Raw genomic sequence first — 20,927 nt, 5'->3', positions numbered from 1 at the left:
GAAGATGAGGCCCGAGGATCTGAAGCAAGGGCTCAGAGAGGCATAACTATAATCACATCAAACATGTTTCCCATCTAAGCCTCACAATATCCAATCAGAGCATTATTTAGAAAACTCTATTACACCTCTTTTTCTTAAGGAAAGATGTTCAAGATGGTCATAAGAATTGCTGCAGAAAGAAAAATGCTGAGTGATATTGATCGGAGCAAATATTAAGTGCTAACCATCACCTCTATCAAAGGACAGAAAAGCAGAGGGATCTTCCTGTGGGAGCACACTCAGCAGTTAGCATCTAGAGATCAAGCTGAAGAATCAACCTCTCAAAGATGTTCAGGATAAACTTTAAGATATGCTCCAAATAAGAAAAAAATAAACAATGGAGACGAAAGTTTATTAAAAACTATTCCATTAGGCTGGAATAGTGGTAAGGCATCTGCCTTGCATGCGGCCAACACAGGACAGACCCCAGTTCAATTCCCAGCATCCCATATGATTACCCAAGCCTGCCAGGAACAATTTCTGAGCACAGAGCCAGGCATAACCCCTGAGGGCAGCCGGGTGTGAACCATAAACAAACAAACAAACAAAAAAGTATTCCCATTGCCTTCACTACCTAGAAGAATGGGGGGGTGTATTTCTCACAATTCTGATTTTTTTTTTTGCCAGAAAACAAATTTCTAATTAGACAAAGCAATCAAAATGGCAGGGCAAACTTGTAATTACTAGGCATCTGTCATACACTTCCACTCTTTCACATATGAGTGTCTAAACTTGAAGCCCAGGCCCTTTTCTTAGTTTAGAATAAATACCTCATTTTGCCTTTTTACTTCACAATCTGTTTTCATGTTTATTTTCCTTAATTATGTAATTACATATGTTCCCTTCTCTCACTAGTCTATCTGATGGTGACTTGATTGTTCATCAGTTTCAGAAGAACCTTAATCAGAACAGATTAGGGGCCAGAGAGATAGCATGGAGGTAAGGCGTTTGCCTTTCATGCAGAAGGTTGGTGGTTCGAATCCTGGCATTTCATATGGCATATGGTCACCTGTGCCTTCCAGGGGCGATTTCTGAGCATGGAGCCGGAGTGACCCTTGAGAGCTGCCGGTGTGACCCCCCAGCAAAAAAAAAAAAAAAAAAAAAGAGCAGATTAAATTTTCTCCACACTCTTATGAAGGCAGTATGTCAGGCCCTCAACTTTTTCTGATAGAAATAAAGAATGGTGAGACCAGGAAGTTAGCATAGTGGGTGCCAACCCAGGTTTCATCCCTGAAACTCCAAACGGTCCCCTAATCCCTGTCAGGTGTGATCTCTGAGTGCAGAAGCAGAAGTAAGTCATAAGCATTATTACCACGTAAGGCCCCAAAATCAAAACCAAACAAAAAAAGAATGGTGCAACTTCTTCCACAATGAGACAAGAACCTAACTAAAATGGAATAATAAAAATCTTATGAGTATTTTTTGAGGAGGTCATTGGAATGTAGATGGGAATATGAACTGTATTTTGGGTAAAGAGTCTTAGATAAAGTCTTTTCTTTATTCTGAAAGTTAAAGGAGGCCTTTAAAGAGTTTTTTGGTTATTTTACCATCCCACAGGCCACTCCTAGTGACCCCCAGCTTATAGTATGAGCCTGATAATTTGGTTATGGTCTTCTAGTTCCAGAGGTCTGATAGGGTGAATGTTGGAATAAAATTTGGTTCTAAATGAGGGAGATCTAAGACTGGACAGCTATAAATACATGTACCCCATAATCCTCTTCACTACATGATCTCCAGAGCTGGGAGTGGCCCTTGAGCACAGGCATGGAAATAGTCCTTGAGCAAACAAACAAAATTGTGAGGGTTTGCAAAATAAATATCCTAGACTCAAGGGACCTTGTGAGATGCCAGGAATCGAACCATTATCCATCCTGGATCGGCTGTTTGCAAGGCAAACGCCTTGCCTCTGTGCTCTATCTCCAGCCCCATAAGTTAGCCTCTTCAACAGCTTTTTTTTTAATTCTTTTAAATTTATTTTTATTTATTTTTTCTATTATATATAAATATATTGGCCAGAGAGATAACACAGCTGTAAGGTGTTTGCCTTGCATGCAGAAGGACGGTGGTTCGAATTCCGGCATCCCATATGGCCCCCCCATGCCTGCCAGGGGTGATTTCTCAGTGTGGAGCCAGGAATAACCCCTGAGCGCTGCCAGGTGTGACCCAAAAACCAAACCAAATATATATTTCTCTTTCCTCTTTAACTTCACCTGTTTTGGTACTGCTTGGTACAAAAGCCTACTAGAAAATGTCTTGCCTGGGATAAAAGCTCAGGTCAAAACCAGGGCAAAGAGAATGTGTAGCATATCACTCTTACCCCCAAATGCACCAACAATCTAATTCAACACCATCCCCTTTTGCATAAGCACTCTAAATAAAGGGAAATAGTATGAACAGAAACAAGTTCTTATCTACTAGGGATAAGAACCTTTACATTTTATAATACAGGAATGCCTCCCTCCCTGACCATGTGTCATGTGGTCCCAACTGTCCAACCCAGAACCCCAGACCCCTGTCAAAGAACCAACACAGGTCCCAGCAGCAACATCAGGAACCAAATTCCTCCCTAGGGAACACCTAATACCTTCTGGCACCAACCTGCACCAGTTTTGATATGATATACTGACATGAGAAAATGGCAACAACTTGATCTAAGAGAGGGTTGGCAAAAGTCAAAATCGCCAACTACAGAAGACTGACTTAGAAAAAAACTGGAAAGAACCTATTGTGAAACCAATGAGAAAGATCCTAGCTTAGGCCTAGATCTGGGATTTGTACAAAAACCAAGATTTCTAATTACAGAAGTCTGACTTTGACAAATGCGACTGAGCAGAACTTCTGGAACTGCACTGAAAGACCCTAGCCGAGGCTTTGTCCAAGGATCTGATCAAAAACCAATTGCAGAAGACTGATTACAACAATTATAGAACAGAACTTCTAGAACCATAAAGAAAATCTCTCTCCTAGACTTCATCCTATGATCTACACAAATACCAAGATCTCTAGCTACAGAGGCCTGATGTTATCATCCACAACTGAGCAGAAAGTTTCCTGGCACCATAAAAAGACTTAGATGTGAAAATGAGCATGTATGGAGCCTGTAGTAGTTCCCACAACAGTATACTTCAAGGGCAGAGAAACCCTGTATCTCTTAGGCCAATGGAATTTTCTTTCCATTTTCCCCAATACTTTACTATGCCTATGCAAGAAGAAGAAGAAGAAGAAGAAGAAGAAGAAGAAGAAGAAGAAGAAGAAGAAGAAGAAGAAGAAGAAGAAGAAGAAGAAGAAGAAGAAGAAGAAGAAGAAGAAGAAGAAGAAGAAGAAGAAGAAGAAGAAGAAGAAGAAGAAGAAGAAGAAGAAGAAGAAGAAGAAGAAGAAGAAGAAGAAGAAGAAGAAGAAGAAGAAGAAGAAGAAGAAGAAGAAGAAGAAGAAGAAGAAGAAGAAGAAGAAGAAGAAGAAGAAGAAGAACAACAACAACAACAACAACAATCTTTTTAAGTAGTCGCTGGTTTGGTTTTTTGTTTTGTTTTGATATTTATAACCCCTAGACTATTCCTTCTAGGTTTTTTTTCCTTTTCATTTCTTATACATCCAACAGAACCACATTACTGAAATCATCTTGCTCAGCCTCATAATTTGAATGGGAAAAATGAACGGTACCAGGACTAGGCAATCATCTGAACATTTAGTGGAAATAAAAAATTATCATACTTGACTTGAAAACCAAACTCAAAGCCAACAACAACAGAATTGATATTCAAACTACAACAAGCTATACAAGTAGAGACCAGTTATGCTAGCATCATGGGGGGTAAAGGAGGGAGAAGTGGGATGCATGCTGGGAAAAGAGGTGCAGGGAGGTCAACACTGGTGATGGGAATTCCCCTTTAATATTACTGTGAAAAATTTGTAACTCACTTTGGCCGCAATAAAAATTTAAATAAATAAATCTAGAGCAGGATAAGATCAAACTCAGAGAATGATGGCATAGCCTAAAGGTTTTACCCAACTACTGCAAACTGATGATTTATGTCATATCTGTTGTATTATACTTGCAACCATATGATGATAATTCTTTGATAAGTGCCTGTATGTGGCAGGCACTGTGCTAAGTGGTACTTTGGGAATGAGGGGCTCTTTTGTGTTTCTGTTTATGCAATTCTAACATTAATATAATGAGTCTTGGTTATTTTTTGCTTTATTTTGTTTCACTTTGTTTTCGTTTGTAACTTCATTTTTGAGATAGAAAAATGAAGCTAAGGTTCACCAAAAAAAATTTTTTCCAAAGTCAAATTGCTAGTAAAAATGGGAGGACTCAATTCCTCTGTCTTATGATTTCAAGTTCTATAGAGTTCAATGAATTTTATCCTGCAATATGTTCTTGGATTTTTTTCATAACCCATGCTTTGGATAGTACATCAACTGGTACACTAGAGAGGCAGTCAGAAACAAAAGCATTCATGATTCCTCTTCTCCCTATTTTTGCTAAATGCCTTATCTTATCAAAAATTAGGGAAGACAATATTTAATTTCCTGGCTGTTATGGGAACCAAATGAGATGATATATGTAAAGCTAGAGTACAGTATTAAGTGTCCATTAATGAGAGCAGCAACAGAAAAATTACATTTCTAAAAGTCACCCCTGCTTTTATACTGAATTGACAATCAGAAGCCAGATCATAAAGAGCTTTGTGAATTGTTAAAAGATTACAACTCACTCTGCAAGTGATAAAAACCACTGAAAATTTGTATTATTGGAGATATGTGATCTGGTTGGCAATTTAGAAAGTGTACCAGAGGAGAGGAGGGACAAAGCCAAGTCAGGAATATAAGAGGCTAATTGGGAGATGCGGAAGAGTGAACGTCAGGCCTTATCGAGAGGACTCAGGACTAGTTCCTGGAACTTGCAAGACAGAAATAGAAAGATCTTAGTCTGAGCCATAGTTCTTTGGCCTTCTGATTGGCTTCTCTTGGATACAACTAGAATGTAGAGAAGGGGCAGTCTGGGACCCTGGGAAGGTGCCAGTTTGGAGGTGTGGAACAATCATGGCAATAGATTAGATTGTTTGCTATTCAGATCAGGATTTTGTAGAGAGAACAGGGAAGGGAGGGCAGCATGCCAAGGAGTTATTGAGGTTATGGAGATGGATTAGATCCCTCTGGAAAGGGTTGCAGAATCAGGAGGCTCTAAGGTTTTGAAAATATAGTATTTAACATTGAAGAAATAGAGGTACAGTGGGTGTAAGGGAAATCTTAGAGGGGAAAAACAGCTTTTTCAACATGGTTGTTTTTGCCATGGATTACAGAAGACAAGCAAAGCATAGCCTTAAAGTTACGTGTGGATGGGGCCGGAGAGATACATAAAAATTATTATTATTAAAAATAAAAGTTACCTGTGGAAGTTGCCAGCTAGGTCACTTGTCACTTGACCTAGTTGGCTGACAGTTTAAGGAGGGAAGCGGACTGGTTAAGGACAGAAACTAGAATTTGCATGTTCCCAGGGATCCAACTTCTCACTATCCATCAATGTATGCCATTTACTGTAGGAAAGCTTTAAAGGACTTCATTGTAGAACAAGAATCTTCTTCCTGCATCTTCGTTCAGCTCAAATTCAATCCTTGAAGTTGGAGTACTGTCCAAATATGCTTTCTCCCTGCAACCTCCCCTCCTGTCCCTTCCCTAATCTTCACAAACTCCAGCTCTTTAGACACCCTAAAATCTGACTCTCTGTGGTAGATACTGTTTCATTGAAACTGGTGCTTTGATAATATTGGATATTATATTTTGGTTTTTTCACTTCTGGAGACAAAGGAGACAGCAGAGGGGTCAACATACATGTGAATCAGTTTCTATCAACCCCTGACTCTACATGGCCCCTCTGGGAGCAACACCAGAGCAGTCCTAGGAGTCTTTGCCAGGCCCAGGCAGTGCAGCATCCTTAGGCCTGATCATTAAACTGTTTGTCCTGTTTAACTTATTAGGTTGGTGACTTCCAATTCTTCTTAAAACTTTAACACAAATGGGACCAGGAAAACTCTAAGATTTTGAACACATGCCTCACATCCTTGAGACCGTGAGTCCTGTCCTCAACATGGCATGGCTTCATACACTCCCGGATGTAGCCACAATGGTCCCCAACACTGCAGGCTTCACTAACAGCCCAAGTACAAAGTCATCATGTCTAGATAACTTCACAGAATATTTCCAGCAGTGAAACCTAGCCTCCAACACTGCTAGAGACATCCACTAAAAAGAAATTCAAACCAAAAAAGAAAAACAAAATAAGAATACATTTCTGAGACAGAAGATGTGGCTCAAAAATATAATATACCTTTACACCTTTTGCATATATGGGACCCTGTGTCCAATACCCAACACCAATAACAACAACAACAATTTTAATAATAGTTAAAATTGCAATCATTATGCACATGTACATATAACTGAAAGGAGACACATTTTAGATTAAGCTGATTTCTTTTCATTCTAACCTAGTTCTTTAGCTGTTTTGTTTTTGTTGTAGGGCCACACCCAGAGATGCTCAGGAATCACTCCTGGTGGACTCAGGGGAACATATGGGATGCTAGGGATAGAATGAAGGTCTGCTGCATGCAAGGCAAACACCTTACCCACTGTTCTATCTCTTTGGCCCTTACCCTATATCATTTATTGTTTCTAAGTGCTGACATTAATATTCTACAACATACTCAACTGATTTCATGTCAAGTAGTATGAAGTGAACTGTGTTAGGTGGGTGCCACAGAAAAGATGTCAAGTGAGAATTTAAATCCAACCCCATTCCTCTCCTTAATTTCCAAATTCGCTTCACCACCACTTTCTTCTGGCATTCATGGTTCTGAAAGGAAAGAGAGTTGCACTATTCACTAGGATGTTAGCCAGCCTCTGGAGGTGGGGGTAAGCAGAAAGCTGAATTTCCAGAGTGACTTACCAGAGCAATGTAGTTGATCCAAAGGTGAATTAGAAATCAGTGGAAGAGAGCCTGGGTCTCTTCAAACCACCCATTCTTGGGAAAGCCTCAGGCATATGAGAGCCTGAGACATTTTCTCTGCCTTGTCCTTGAGTGGCCTTGCTATTATCTTTCACAGAAAATTCCTAGTTTCTCAGAGATCGGACCCAAAAGATAGTACAGGGAGTAAGGTTTTTGTCTTCTTTGCAATTCAACCTTGGTTCAATCCCTGGTTCCATCTATGGTCCCCTAAGCACCACAGGGGCATTTCTGAGCACAGAGACAGGGGTAATCCCTAAGCACCACTGGATGTGGCCACCAAATCAAAATAAATATAAACAAAAACTCTTCCCAGAGATTAAGATATGGTCCTCTAATCATATAGGTCACTGATGTCACTCCATCCAGATAACTGTCAAAGCAGTCTGGCCTGATCTCTGCTCTCTTTAGAGGTCCTGGATGAGAGATTGCTTCCCCTCAAGAACCATGGTCCTTTATTAATTTCTCAAAAGCAAAGAACATTTGAAGAGGTTTTTGGGTTGTTTTGTTTTGGTTTGGTTTGGTTTGGTTTGGTTTTTGGGCCACACCCGTTTGATGCTCAGAGGTTACTCCTGGCTAAGCGCTCAGAAATTGCCCCTGGCTTGGGAGGACCATATGGGACGCCAGGGGATTGAACCGTGGTCCTTTCTTGGCTAGAGCTTACACGGCAGACACCTTACCTCTAGCGCCACCTCGCCGGCCCCAAGGTTTTTGTTTTTTATTTTGTTTTTACTTTATGTAGTTTGGGAGTCACTCCTGGTAGTACTTAGAGCTTACTTCGAGTTCTACACACAGGGGTCACAACTGGCAGGCTCAGGGAACCAAATTGGATGCCAGGGAATTGAACCAGGATCTGCTGCTTGTAAGGCAAGTACCCTACCTGCTTAGTATTACTCCACCCCCTTTCTAAAATAGAAAATAACTTATTTATTCTAACACTCTCATTCACAATGTATTTTTCTCCTCCTGCCCAGGAAGGAAAAGCCAGGAGCTGTGAATTTGCCTTGACTGCAAATTAAAGAATGTTGCTTGAGGAATAACAATAATCTTCTGTCTGCGCAAAGCTGCCATAGACCCTTGGCTCCTCAAGAAGTTCCTTGAAGGTTTTGTCTGGTGCTCCTGCAATGAACCACGTGCTGGACTGGGCCCTAGATTCACCCTGGTGAGCACAGCTCTATATGTGATCTCAGACGTTCACACCTGGCTAAAAGATGAGTGAGGAACGCTGGATTTCCCTTACTCCAGAAGAATTCGACCAACTCCAGAAATATTCTGAATGTGAGTAAATCAAATATTGCATTGAACATAGGATTTCTTCTTGGTCAGGGAACCATTTCTCTAGCTAGAGCCAGAACACTTGTAAACATTGCAAAACCAAAGAGAATGAGGTCAGGCCTCTCAGCTTTAATTTCTTCATTTTATTTTTTAAATATAATAATATTTATTTTCAATAAATGATATAGTCATAAAATTTTGGAATATTCAGGAGAAAATATAAGGAATAAGTTAAAATTCATAATTTAACTTGATTAGCATTTTGTCACTCTCCTCCCTGTATTTATTGCTTTTTCTGGTTGAGTTCCTGTAGATCTAATTGGTTTTTCAACCTCTTTTTCACATCACTTGTAGTGAGGAAAATAATTTCTGAGACCATTACTGCCTCCTTATAGATAAATTTGGAAGAATTGGGTGTGGTTGCAGTGTTATTCAGTTGTTTGAATATCCTCTAATGCCTTATTTTCAGTGAGACATAGAATGTGGATCCATATTTTTTGAGTTTGTTCTGGAACTTTGGAGCTGTGGGGGGGGGGTGGAAGGTGGAAGAGTTTTTGATACCCTCTTAATTGCATCCATGAAAATTTTAAGCTCTGCCAGACTAATTGACAGTGAAGCCTTTTCTCACATGCAACCACCCACTCACTGAATGTGTATGTCTAGGCCACTCCTAATCCTGATGGATGATAGCTCAGGCTGTAGTCAAACAACATCCAACAGCTGTGCTGTGCACACACACAATGACCATCTTTGAGCAGTGACGCTTTTTCAGTCTGTATTTTGTGGCTACCTCAACCACTCTTTCGCTCCATCCCTTTGTTCTCATTGTCTCTCTGTGATTTTATACTTCTAACATGTTGGCCTTCCCAAGAAAGCTTGCAGCGGTACCCTCAGAATACTCTTTGTCAACCTGCTTTCCCACCACCACCATCAAAAGGCAGACAACCCCCTCATCCATATCACTGTTTGGTCACTAAGAATATCAGGTTAAGGGGCCGGGCGGTGGCCCTGGAGGTAAGGTGCCTGCCTGCCTTGCCTGCGCTAGCCTAGGACGGACCGTGGTTCGATCCCCCGGCATCCCATATGGTCCCCCAAGCCAGGAGCGACTTCTGAGCGCATAGCCAGGAGTAACCCCTGAGCGTCACCGGGTGTGGCCCAAAAACCAAAAAAAAAAAAAAAAAGAATATCAGGTTAAAGAGTTTTGCTTTCTGTGACATTACAACCCTTCACCTCCTTTAGTCTCAGTATCCTCTTCTTTAAGACAAGAAAATCAAACTGAGTGTGTTGATAGTACAGATTACAGGATGTTTGCCTTGCATGCAATCAACCCAGATTCAACCCCCAGTATCTTAAAAGGTCCTTGAAGCCACCTACAGTGAATCCTGAGCACAGAGCAGTAGAAAGCCCCAGCACTGCCGGTGTGGCCCCAAAATAGAAAAATGTCAATCTAGATCAGAGTTTCTCCTTTGGGGACCTTATGACCACCCTCCACCATGGCCTCAAGTGAAAACCACATGAATAGAGACCATGGCATGAGACTTAAGGGGCCTACTAATAAGCCAGGGGGACCACAGGGGAAAAAAAAGAGTAAGAAGTCAAAGATGATCAGAAAAGGGCTAAAAACACTGAACTAGAAAATCTTTCCCTGTGGTGCCCTCAAGGTCTAACACCCCTGATCAAGGTTCCTCCCAAGGTCAACAAAATTGATCAGTCTCCTTTGTAGGGTCCTAACGCCTGGGGCCTCCTCTCTGATCTGCATGAGTTTAGAGAAACTGTAATGTATTGACAGAGCAAGGAATTACCCTCTAGGGTGAACTACACTGAATTCAGTGTACTCTGCAGGTCAGCAAAGTAGCAGACCCTGTCAGTGATGAAAAAGGAACACAAGGAAAGGGCCTTGCCCTTGAGGAATCAGAATCTTGTTAGGAAGTTAGAAATGCGCTCATGACACAAACAAAGAACAGGTTTAAGGCTGCAAACAAACACCTCTGACAGAGTTGATTGAACTGTTTCACAGACAGGAGGGTATCTAAAGATGGGAAATGGAAATGGGAGAGGGTTGTGTTTGCTAGGCCACTGAGAACAAATTCTATAATCTGGGCAACATACAACAACAGAAATTGTCCCAGTTCTGGAGGCTAGATCCATTTGTATTCATGGTGTCAGTGGGTTTGGCTCCCTGTGAGAATAGTGAGAATTCAGACCTTACTCCATGGCATTGAGTTAACTTGTGTTTCTTCCCCTGGTGTTCTTTCTGAGTGTGTGTATGTGTTTGTGTGTATAGCGTCTCCTTTAATATGAACACAGATCTATAGGATAGGATCCACCTCATTCCTCTATGGCTTCATCATAACAAATTACAGATGCAAAAAACAGTTTTCAAATAAAGACTGAGTTTCCTGTGATTAGTACTTCAGCATAAAAGTTTGGGGATGATCAAGGAGGGGTGAGAGCAGTTAGAACACTAACAACTACCATGACAATGTTAATGAGTGAGAGAAGTAGAATGCCTGTCTTGAATACAGGCAGGGGGTGTGTGTGAAGGGAGATAGGGTGCATTGGTGGTGGGAATGTTGCACTGGCGAAGGGTGGTGTTCATTTTTGTGACTGAAGCCCAACTACAGTCATGTTTGTAATCACAGTGTTTAAATAAAAAAGTTTGGGAATGAGGGAGCATCTTTATTCACAGCAGGATTTAGGTGGATAAACTAATAAGGGGAAGAATTTTGAAATGTGAGTAGTAGGTGGTAGGCAGTGGAAGTAGGAGCAATAGAGGCAAGGGAGAGGATGGTGAGAAGAATGCCCAGGCTACATAGAGAAGTGAAGGTGAACAAGGAGGATAACCTAGGAGACATAGCCCAGCAGATGGCCCCTGCATGTTGAAGTGTGGGTTTGGACTAAGGTGGCAATAGCTAAAACCTGAGACTGATGGTTGTGTAGGATGACCTGAATGATGAAAGTGCCAATCTGAGAGTCCTAGGTTATATCTATTCTGAGAGGAGGAATGGGGATAAGATAGTGAATATGTAATGAACATGCTCCTCTTTGCGGAAGATAAACAAAACTTACAGAACAAAAAGGAATATTTCAAACATACCTGCAAGACTAAATTTGGAAAATAGCAATGCTACGAGACTAGGAAACATTTGAGTGTATTAATTTTAAGATGATGATGACATATCCACATTCATACACTGCAGACTTCAGGGAAATAGGAAGGCATGTGCCACAATCCTTTGCCATAAAGAGCTCACTTAGTACAGCCTCAAATTTGGATGATTGGATATGACAGGCATTAAGGAGTGAATATCATGGAGGAGCTATAGCACAGCTTTGTAATGGGTTTCCTGGTTCAGGTTTATTTCTAGGTTCTAAAGACACTATCTAGGAGAGAAGGAAATATTCCAGACAGGAAAGTAATTTGGATAAGGAGAAAAAGTCAACAAGGCAGCTTCCAAGAAATATATACTGTAAACAACCAGGAGAGCTAGAGCCTGTATTGAAGGGTGGTATGAAGGAAATCTGGGAAAATAAGTTGGACTCCATGCAGGAGAATGCTAAGTTCTCTGGGTAAGCTGTTTTGTAAACCTTCTGGAAGGTGAGTTATATGAATAATGTTGGAGCAGGAGCAATAACACAGTGGGTAGGGTGTTTGCCTTGTATGTGACTGACTTCAATCCCCAGAATCCCTCATGATACCCCAAGCCTGCTAGGAATAATTTCTGAGCACCAAAACAGGAGTAACCCCTGAGCACATCCAGATGCGGTCCCAAAAACAAACAACAACAAAAAAGAATTAAGAAGACAAGCTACAGAGAACTTGCAAATCAAGTGTGTGAAGATGGTAAGAAAAATATGGAAATAAATGCACTTCCAAGGGCAAGAATGTGAAGAAAGCAAACAGAGGCTAAATAATGGCAGCCACAGGAAGAAGAAATTCATGGTAACAAGGAGGTTGAAGAGATAGTAGGCAAAAAGAAACCAGGGTAGTGAGAAAGACCATTTGCTGTATGGGCCTTTTCTTCCAACCAGCACTTTGTCCTCTAATCCTTTCACACTTTGTCACTATCTCAGAACTGGACAAGGTACTTGGGTATGTTGAATTCCTTGGGATGGGGAAAACAAGAGAAGAAAGGGAGGTTTAATTCTTAAAAAAAATAATTATCTGAGGAAACTTTGCAAAGGGCACTTTTCCCAATTTTGGACACATTATGACATTTAGTCATACTTCATTACCAAAGCAACTGATCTCCCATAATTACATAAACATGTGTTTGACACTAGTGGGATAACTGAAGTGCACAACCTGAGAGCTGAGAACATCCTTTAGTATACTTCATTACCAAGTAAGGGAGGCTTTTTGGTCCATTTTTGTCACTCCGTGTTTCTTAACTGGTGCAGTTAGCCCATTGATGTTGAGAGATATCCTAATTGGATTTAGAGCCATCTTTGTGTGAAAGTTTGGTTTGTCTTTGGGTCTGACTTGTTTTAAAACCTTTGTTTATCTTTTAAAGCTAGTTTTTAGTCTGTAACGTTTCTGAGCTGCTGTATATCTGTGAAGCTATGTATACTGTCTTCAAACCTGAAAGTCAGTCTGGCTGGGTGCAGTATTTAGGGAAAGCATTCATTTCATTGAGTTTTTGTCACTATTTCCCACCACTGCCTCTGCCCTTGAGGGTTTCTTGTGACAGGTCTGTTGTAAATCTTAAGGATGCTCCTTTGAATGTAATTTTTTATCTTGCTGCTTTCAGCATTTTATCTCTCTGTGGGATTCATAATTGTGACTAGGATGTATCTTGGGGTGCTTTTCTTTGGATCTCTTTTAGCTGGTATTGTTTGGGCATGCAGAATTTGGTTGCATGCAGTCTTTATCTCTGAGAGTTTCTCTGTAATGATGTCCTTGACTGTTGGTTCTTCCTGGGAATTTTCTTCCTAGCTCTCTGGGACTCCAATGATTCTTATGTTGTTTCTGTTGAGTTTATCAAGGACTTCTATTTTCATCTGTTCACATTCTTTGAGGATTTTTTCCATTGTCTGATCATTTGCTTTAAGGCTCTTTTCCAATCTCTTTTGCTGCATGGAGTTGTTCTGCATATCATCTTCTAGCTCACTGACTTTGTCCTCAACTGCTGTTTTTCTGTTGGAGTGGCTTTCCATTTAGGTTTTTCATTTCATCTACTAAACCTTCCAGTCCTATTATTTCATTTTGGAGTTTTCTGATTTCTATTTTTGTGGTATGTTCAGCTAGATCTATGCTTTCTTTGAGTTCCCTGAACATCCTCCATATTTTTATCTGAGGGGCTAACTAGGTAGTTGCCATCTTCATTTTCTATGCATGGTGTTGTCCTGCATTACTTCCCCATTGCCATACTTGTAGTGTGGTTTTCACTATGTGTTGTGGTGGAGTTTATGGGCTAGAAGATGCACACAGGCTACAGAGTAATGTGTAATGACCTTGCTCCTCTGGCTCCACCCTTATTGGATGAAGACAGCTTACCCTGTGCTGGGTCCTAAAAAGGTTATGTTGGATAACCTGATAAAGCTGAATCCAACATTCTGCTGCCTATAATAAACACATCTGAATAGTGAGAACAAACACAGACTCAAAATCAAAGTTTCAAGCACACATCAGGAAAAAAGAAGGGGCCTACATAAATAGCTTAATGACACAGCTTATAAAATTAGAAAACGATCAACAAAATGAAAGCAAAATAAGTAGGCAGAAGGAAATAACAAATTTTAGAACAGAAATTATTGAAGTGGAAACCCAAAAAATAATCCGAAAGATCAACGAAAGCAAAAATTGGCTCTGAAGAAGTAAACAACATTGATAAACCACTAGCAAAACTCACAAAGAAAGGGAAAGAAAGAAACATAATAAATCAGATTAGAAATTAAAAAGGGGGAGATCACTACAGATAATACAGCGATCCAAAGGGTAATCAGAGACTACTTTGAGAAGCTGTACCATGAAACATGAGATCCTGGAGGAAATGAGAAAAAAAATAAAAGACATTATTGTAATAATGCCCAGAGATGATAGAGATGAGGGCCAAAGGACTGGCTCTCTATATGAAGCTCACCACAAAGAGTGGTGAATGCAGTTAGAGAAATGACTACACTAATAACTACCATGACAATTTTGATGAGTGAGAGAAGTAGAATGCTTGTCTCGAATGCAGGCAGGGTAGGGGGAGGAACGAAAAGGGGGCATTGATGGTGGGAATTTGCACTGATGAAGGAGGGTGTTCTTTCTATGACTGAGGCCCAACTACAAAAAAATTAAATAGGGGAGGCAAAGAATGTCAAAAAGATGCTCTTAGTAGGTTATGTTATCTAGTCCAAAGACTACATTTTTCACAATCTACTAGTGGATAATCATGTTAATACTTCCCTTAGTGACATGCAGATTTATTTTCTATGTAAATGTACATAAATTTTCATATAGAGTTGGCAGTAACCTCGATGTGAATCAATATTATCAAGTACTTGTCCAAAAATGTGATATTAAGAATCTTTAGTGAACCAAAGGGATAGATAGGATAGCAGGCAGAATGCTTCCCCAGCACAAAACCTGCCTGGATTTGATCCTGACCCCATATATAGTCCTTGGACCTCATTAGGTATAATATCAAAATGCAAGCTGAGAGTAATCCTTGAGCACTGCTGGGAATCTTTTATGATTGTATAATAACAAAATATAAATTTTTTGAAAAGAAGATGACATTTTAAACTGCCCTTGATTCAATCTCCCAGTGAAAACCATGTTAACCTATCTGTACATTATTATAAATATAACACGCATACAATTACACATACATGTATACACACATTTTTTACAAATAGATTTGGAAATACATATAGTATCGTACTTTCATGGTATTTTATTATCCTAACAATGTTTCTATTATGTTGCTGCATTGCAATAAATATAAATATAAAAATTAGTATATTTTTCCATGATTCTTTGGTTCAGGAATCTTGACAAAACATATGCAGAGTGCCTAGTGTCTCCTTCCAATATTTGGTGCTGTTAGAAAATATGCTTTATTAAAATCAGACAAATCTGAAGGTTCTAACTTCAAGATATAGGTAATTTACTGCTCAAAATTCAAGCCTGCCGTGTGGGAATCAGAAAAACTTCTAAGGACTGCTTCAGATAGCAATATCTAAGTATGCTCAATAGAAGCATGAATATATTTATTGGCCCATAGGTAAAATTTATTGTAGCATCCATAAAGTCTACGAAGGATCACACAATACTAAGGAGTTCATAAAGGGACATGTCTATATGATACTTTCCAATTAACACACAAGTTCCTGATTTGTCTATTTGTCCAAATGAAGAACATCCCACACATCTGTGACAACAGAACCAGGGTGATACAATGATTAGACTACTTGCCTTGCATGCAGCTAACCTCACATAGTCCACCCAAGTCTGCTATGATTTATGAGAACAAAGTCATGATAAGTCTCCAGTACTGCCATATGTGATCCCAAAACAAGCAACCTTCTTTCCTTCCCCACCCCACCACACACACAAAAAGTAACAGCAGAGATGCCAGTGAAGAGAGCCAAATTTCCTCCTTAAAAGGCTTTGAATTTTCTCACACATTGGGAAGAAAGACGTGGATAATGTCTCATCTGATTCTTGGCACATAGATAATTTTTAATCAAAACTTCTTCAGGCAGTTACTCAAGCTAGTGGTTCTGATCACAGAGTGCATTTATTTAGTTCATTAATCTGGTTGAGGTGTTCAGCAATAACCATGGACAATCATTGATAATCATTGACACCTCTTCCTATTGTCTTCCTATTTGTCTCCACAAGCCTGTGCTTTTCTGCAGCAAGAGAAAATGCTAATTGAGGAAATACATCAATATCCTTTCTGTGAGGGTAATGCAAAACTAGAGCTCTGGGGGTCAGAGCAATAGCACAGTGGTAAGGTGTTTGCCTTTCATGTGGCCAACACAGAACGGACCTTGGTTAGAATTCCAATATTCCATGGAATCCTGGAATCCCATATGGTCCTCCGTGCCTGCCAGGAGTAACTCCTGAGTGCTGCTGGGTGTGACCCAAAAGGCAAAAAAGAAAAACTAGAGCTCTGCCATGCCACGCAGCTAGAATAGGTTGACCTGTTTGGTAGAATCAAGTACTTAAATACTAAAGTATTTATAAAATACTTTATTTTTTAAAGTATTTATATATTTATATATATTTTAAAGTATTTATAAAACACTAAAATACTAAAGTATTTTCCATTTAAACTACAGAAAATGCCTGCCACTTCCAGCATTTTAAAAAATAATTTTAATTGAATCACCATGAGATACAGTTACCAGTTGTTCATGATTGAGTTTCAGTCATAGTGAAACTATGGATCTATCACCCATCCCTTCACCAGTGCTCATTTCCCACCAACATGGTCTCCAGTTTTTTCCCATCCTCCCCCTGCCTGCCTCTATGACAGACATTTATCTTCTTTCTCTCTCTTTTTCTTTCTTTATTTCCCTTTTCTTTTTCTCTTTCTCCCTCATTTTTTTTCATTTTGGGCCACACTCAGTGACACTCAGGGGTTACTCCTGGCTATGCACTCAGAAATCTCCCCTGGATATGGGATGCCAGGAGATTGAACTGCGGTCCGTCCTGGGTCAGCCGCACACAAGGCAAAAAACGCCCTACTGCTGCATCATCACTCCGGCCCTTTCTCCCTCATTTTTATATACAGCAATTTTTTATTTAGTAAGTTATAAACATTCCCCCTATATGTGCAATCATTTGGGGATAATAATTTGAAATTTCTTCCAAACAAATTCCAAATTTTTCAGCTATTTTTCAAGATGATCTTTTCCCTAACAGTGAAGTCACATTATGAAACAGAGGTTCTCAACTCTGTTCATTTGTATCCTTAAGAAGCTTTAAAAAATACTGATTTCTGGATCCTCGATTGCATCTAATAACTGTGGAGTTAAATATTCATGATTATAACAGGTTTGAGAGCCCAGTCTGATCGGACTTATTTGTGTCCAAATAAGCAGTGAGTATAAGAGTTCTGTCATATAATTAAATAAATAAAAAATAAAAAGACTGTACCATTAAAAGAATCACTTCAAATCTAAAAACTAACATTTTCTCTTCTCTACAATAGGGATAATTGCATTAGATGGTAGTGGTGAAGATTTAAATCCAATATATAGATGCCCAAATAGTGCTTACTTTTTCTTTCTCAAAATGTGTTTACCTGAGAAGTAAAGCAAGGAAACCAGTCTCTGGAGTTTGATTTGGAAATCAGTGTTAGTTGATGAAATTTTTTTAGTTGTTTTCAACACAGTAGGAGTTGTTGAAAGAATAGTGGACATGGACCCACTTTGTATACTGAATGATATGATGGAACCCTATCTCCTCTGAGTCTGATGCTATTACCATCCAGCTTTAACAAGGAATTTTCTACCTGGTTGTAATTGTTTGGTACACCAAAGGTGCACAGGAAATGCTTGGAATAAGGTTCTTGTTTTTAACTCTGAAGAATGGACCAAGTGGAGCACAACCCACTTGCTCAGAAAAAGAGAAACCTAATCCAGAAACTTGTTAGCAAGAAGCAAGTAAAGTGATGGGTCAAATTTGAGAAGTAGGTAATTCTCCCCTTTTTAAAGAAGAGGGTCAATGCACTGAGCTCATTAAAGGACTTAAAACAAAAATATTGTGTGGTTAGAAAACATCCCTCTTGGAATCCCAGGAGCCAGAAATCTGTCTACATTTTTACACATTTCATTTTATCTGTTGATTAGAGATTTTTACTAAATATATATTTACCAAATATATTTTTACTAAATATATTCCCTACTTTTTTTCTCAAAATGTGTTTACCTGAGAAGCAAAATAAATGAAGCAATAAAACCACTCTCCAGAATCTTGATTTGGAAATCAGTGTTAATTGATGCTATTGTTTAAATTTTTGTTTTTTCTGTCCAACAAAGTATGCTATGATTTTTAAACATTAGATTTATCAAGTCATCAATTAAAGTTGAATTTTCAATAAAATGTTGACTTTTGTCTTCAAAAGTGTTGAACTTTATCTAAATACTAGAGTGGATTTTTTTTTTAGGCAATAGCTTTAATTTTACAATTGCTGTGTAGATTTATTATTTCTGTGCTTACCGTCATGGCATTCTTGTAATTTTTCCAGGATACAAGTAAACATAATGAACTTTTGTTTTAATTTGATTTTGTGCCATACTCAGCTTTTCTCAGGGATTACTCAAGGATCTGCACTGAAGGATCACTCTTAGTGAAGCTCAGGTACCATCTGGGGTGCTAAGGATTGAACCTAGGTAAACCACATGCAAGACAAGCACCCTACCCACCATATAATCTCTCTAGCCTCAGGAAGCACTTTTAAGAATAAAATAAAGCCTATATACTTTTTTTTTTTTTTTTTGGTTTTTGGGCCACACCCGTTTGATGCTCAGGGGTTACTCCTGGCTATGTGCTCAGAAATCGCCCCTGGCTTGGGGGGACCATATGGGACGCCGGGGGATCGAACCGCGGTCCTTCCTTGGCTAGCGCTTGCAAGGCAGACACCTTACCTCCAGCGCCACCTACCCGGCCCCAAGTCTATATACTTTAATGTGACTATTGAATATGTGTAATTGTATATACACAGATACATATATATACATATATCATACATATCAACAATAAAGGAGGATTTCACAAATGAACTGGTAAAATATTAGAACAATCTAACTCTTCTAGAAAAAATGAAATATCCAAATTCTAACAGTAATATCAAAAAATTATATATCCAAGTAAATATGCTCCTTAGTTTTCAATAAAAAAAATGCCTGCCTTGTAGCCTTCCTTATCCTATTCTTGCAAGAGCTATACTCCCAAGTTGATTTTTTTTTAAGTTTAAGTGAAGAATCTGATTAAAGAAATTTTTTTCAAGAAAAGTAAGGATTTTGTTCATTTTATTACTTGGTCACTGGTTAAGTTGAAAAAAGCTCGTTAAAATTGAGCCTAAATTATTTTCTTAAATAATTAAGCTGCTTGTCAAATAATTTATATATGATTTAATATATTTATATTAATTTTATATTATATTTAATTAAGTGTACCTTAATTGAGGTCTGGTCTAATTCTAAACTTTCTTCTGCTCTGTTACCTGAGTAGCCTTTTAACAAGAAATGTAGGGCTGCTACTCCACTATCCAAAATATGTTAATAGTTTAAATCTATATCCTTAACCTGACATTTATATCTCTCCAATAGAATTCAAAATACTCTCCGGTTCTAAATGTTCAATTTCCTGTGCTGACCATCTCTCATCTTTATTTACCTTAACTGACAATATCTTCTCCATTTCATGTCCACATTTGAAAACTATATCTTTTTTTTACACCCTAGATTAAATGTTATGCCATTCATAGAGCATCAGTTCAACCTTACATTCATCTTCATTTTACTTCTCCCTCTTCCTATGCTTCATAGAATTTTATTTAATTGCTCCATCTTTGATTAACTTTTTCTTTGTGCTAGCAAATGTTTGTGAGTTAAGATTTAATGGGGTTTACCAGAAAATAATGTTGACTTTTAAGCCAGACTAAGCATGAATTAAAACCTGGACTCTAAAGCAAGTTACTTAAATTTCTTTTTATATTAACTATCTTTATCTGTTATCTAATTAAAATATTGGACAAATATATATTATAGAAAAAATTACGTGATTATATACATTAAACATCACAATAAAGGGTAGCTATTATTGCCATAATGATTCAGATCATCTCCCTTGTTGATTAACAGTACCTTGCAGGGCCTCTCTCCATCTGTAGTGTTTCTGAAATGAATAGATACAACCTGAATAGATGGCATCTGCTGCCTGAATCTCACTGAACTATTAGTTTTCCAACATCTGTGTCATGTTTTGTGTTTCAAAAGAAATGTCCATATTTTAGGCAACAGCAACATTTTCCAGTGGCATCTCAATATGCCTCAATCCTAAAATTATTGTAACTTGTGCATGATTGAATCCAAGTCAGCAAAATCATAAAGAAAACCCCAACCCATAACCACACCTACTTTACATAGGCCTACATAGGGCTACAGAGTGTAGTCCTTTGTCCAGTGAGGTAGACAACCAAGAAATACTATGTCAGATTTTAATGACATATTTAAATAATGTTTATGACATGATGTTTACTTATATGTTTAAACAAATCCAAAAATAAAGCTTGGGAAACTCTTTTTTTTTTTTTGGAAACTCTTAATTATCCACAGTATTGAAAAAACAGGGAGCACACATATTTACTTATTTTTCTTTCTTCTTTCATTCTTTATTTCTTTCTTCCTTTGTTTTTGTTTCTTTGAGTGTTGATAATTATATAGGATGCTACTGGAATAACAAAAATTTGTTCAGTTGTGGATTACATTTCTTTATTCCTAATTTTCTTATAGAACTATAAATAAATTATTTTATTTTATCTATTTATCTCTGAATTATTTTCTATTAAAGGAGAATTTTCTTTTCTTTTTTCCTTAAACAGGGCCAATTTTCCATCTTCTTTTCTTTTTTAATTAACATTTTAATTTAAACACCTTGATT

General features: G+C 38.5%; 1 protein-coding gene across 1 annotated transcript in view; it reads left to right on the top strand.

Moving 5' to 3' along the window:
* DGKG (diacylglycerol kinase gamma) overlaps window positions 1-20,927 on the top strand; it is a 241,428-nt gene that overhangs the window by 35,975 nt on the left and 184,526 nt on the right. Inside the window, exon 2 of the mRNA XM_049775830.1 lies at window positions 8,020-8,323. Coding sequence (XP_049631787.1) covers window positions 8,257-8,323 — 67 coding nt within the window. The 5' untranslated portion in view covers window positions 8,020-8,256. The remainder of the gene's footprint in view (window positions 1-8,019; window positions 8,324-20,927) is intronic.

Source organism: Suncus etruscus, chromosome 6, assembly GCF_024139225.1.
Source record: "Suncus etruscus isolate mSunEtr1 chromosome 6, mSunEtr1.pri.cur, whole genome shotgun sequence".
Taxonomy (NCBI): domain Eukaryota; kingdom Metazoa; phylum Chordata; class Mammalia; order Eulipotyphla; family Soricidae; genus Suncus; species Suncus etruscus.
The sequence above is the reverse complement of the archived record's forward strand: the minus strand, read 5'-3'. Positions and strand labels throughout refer to the sequence as shown.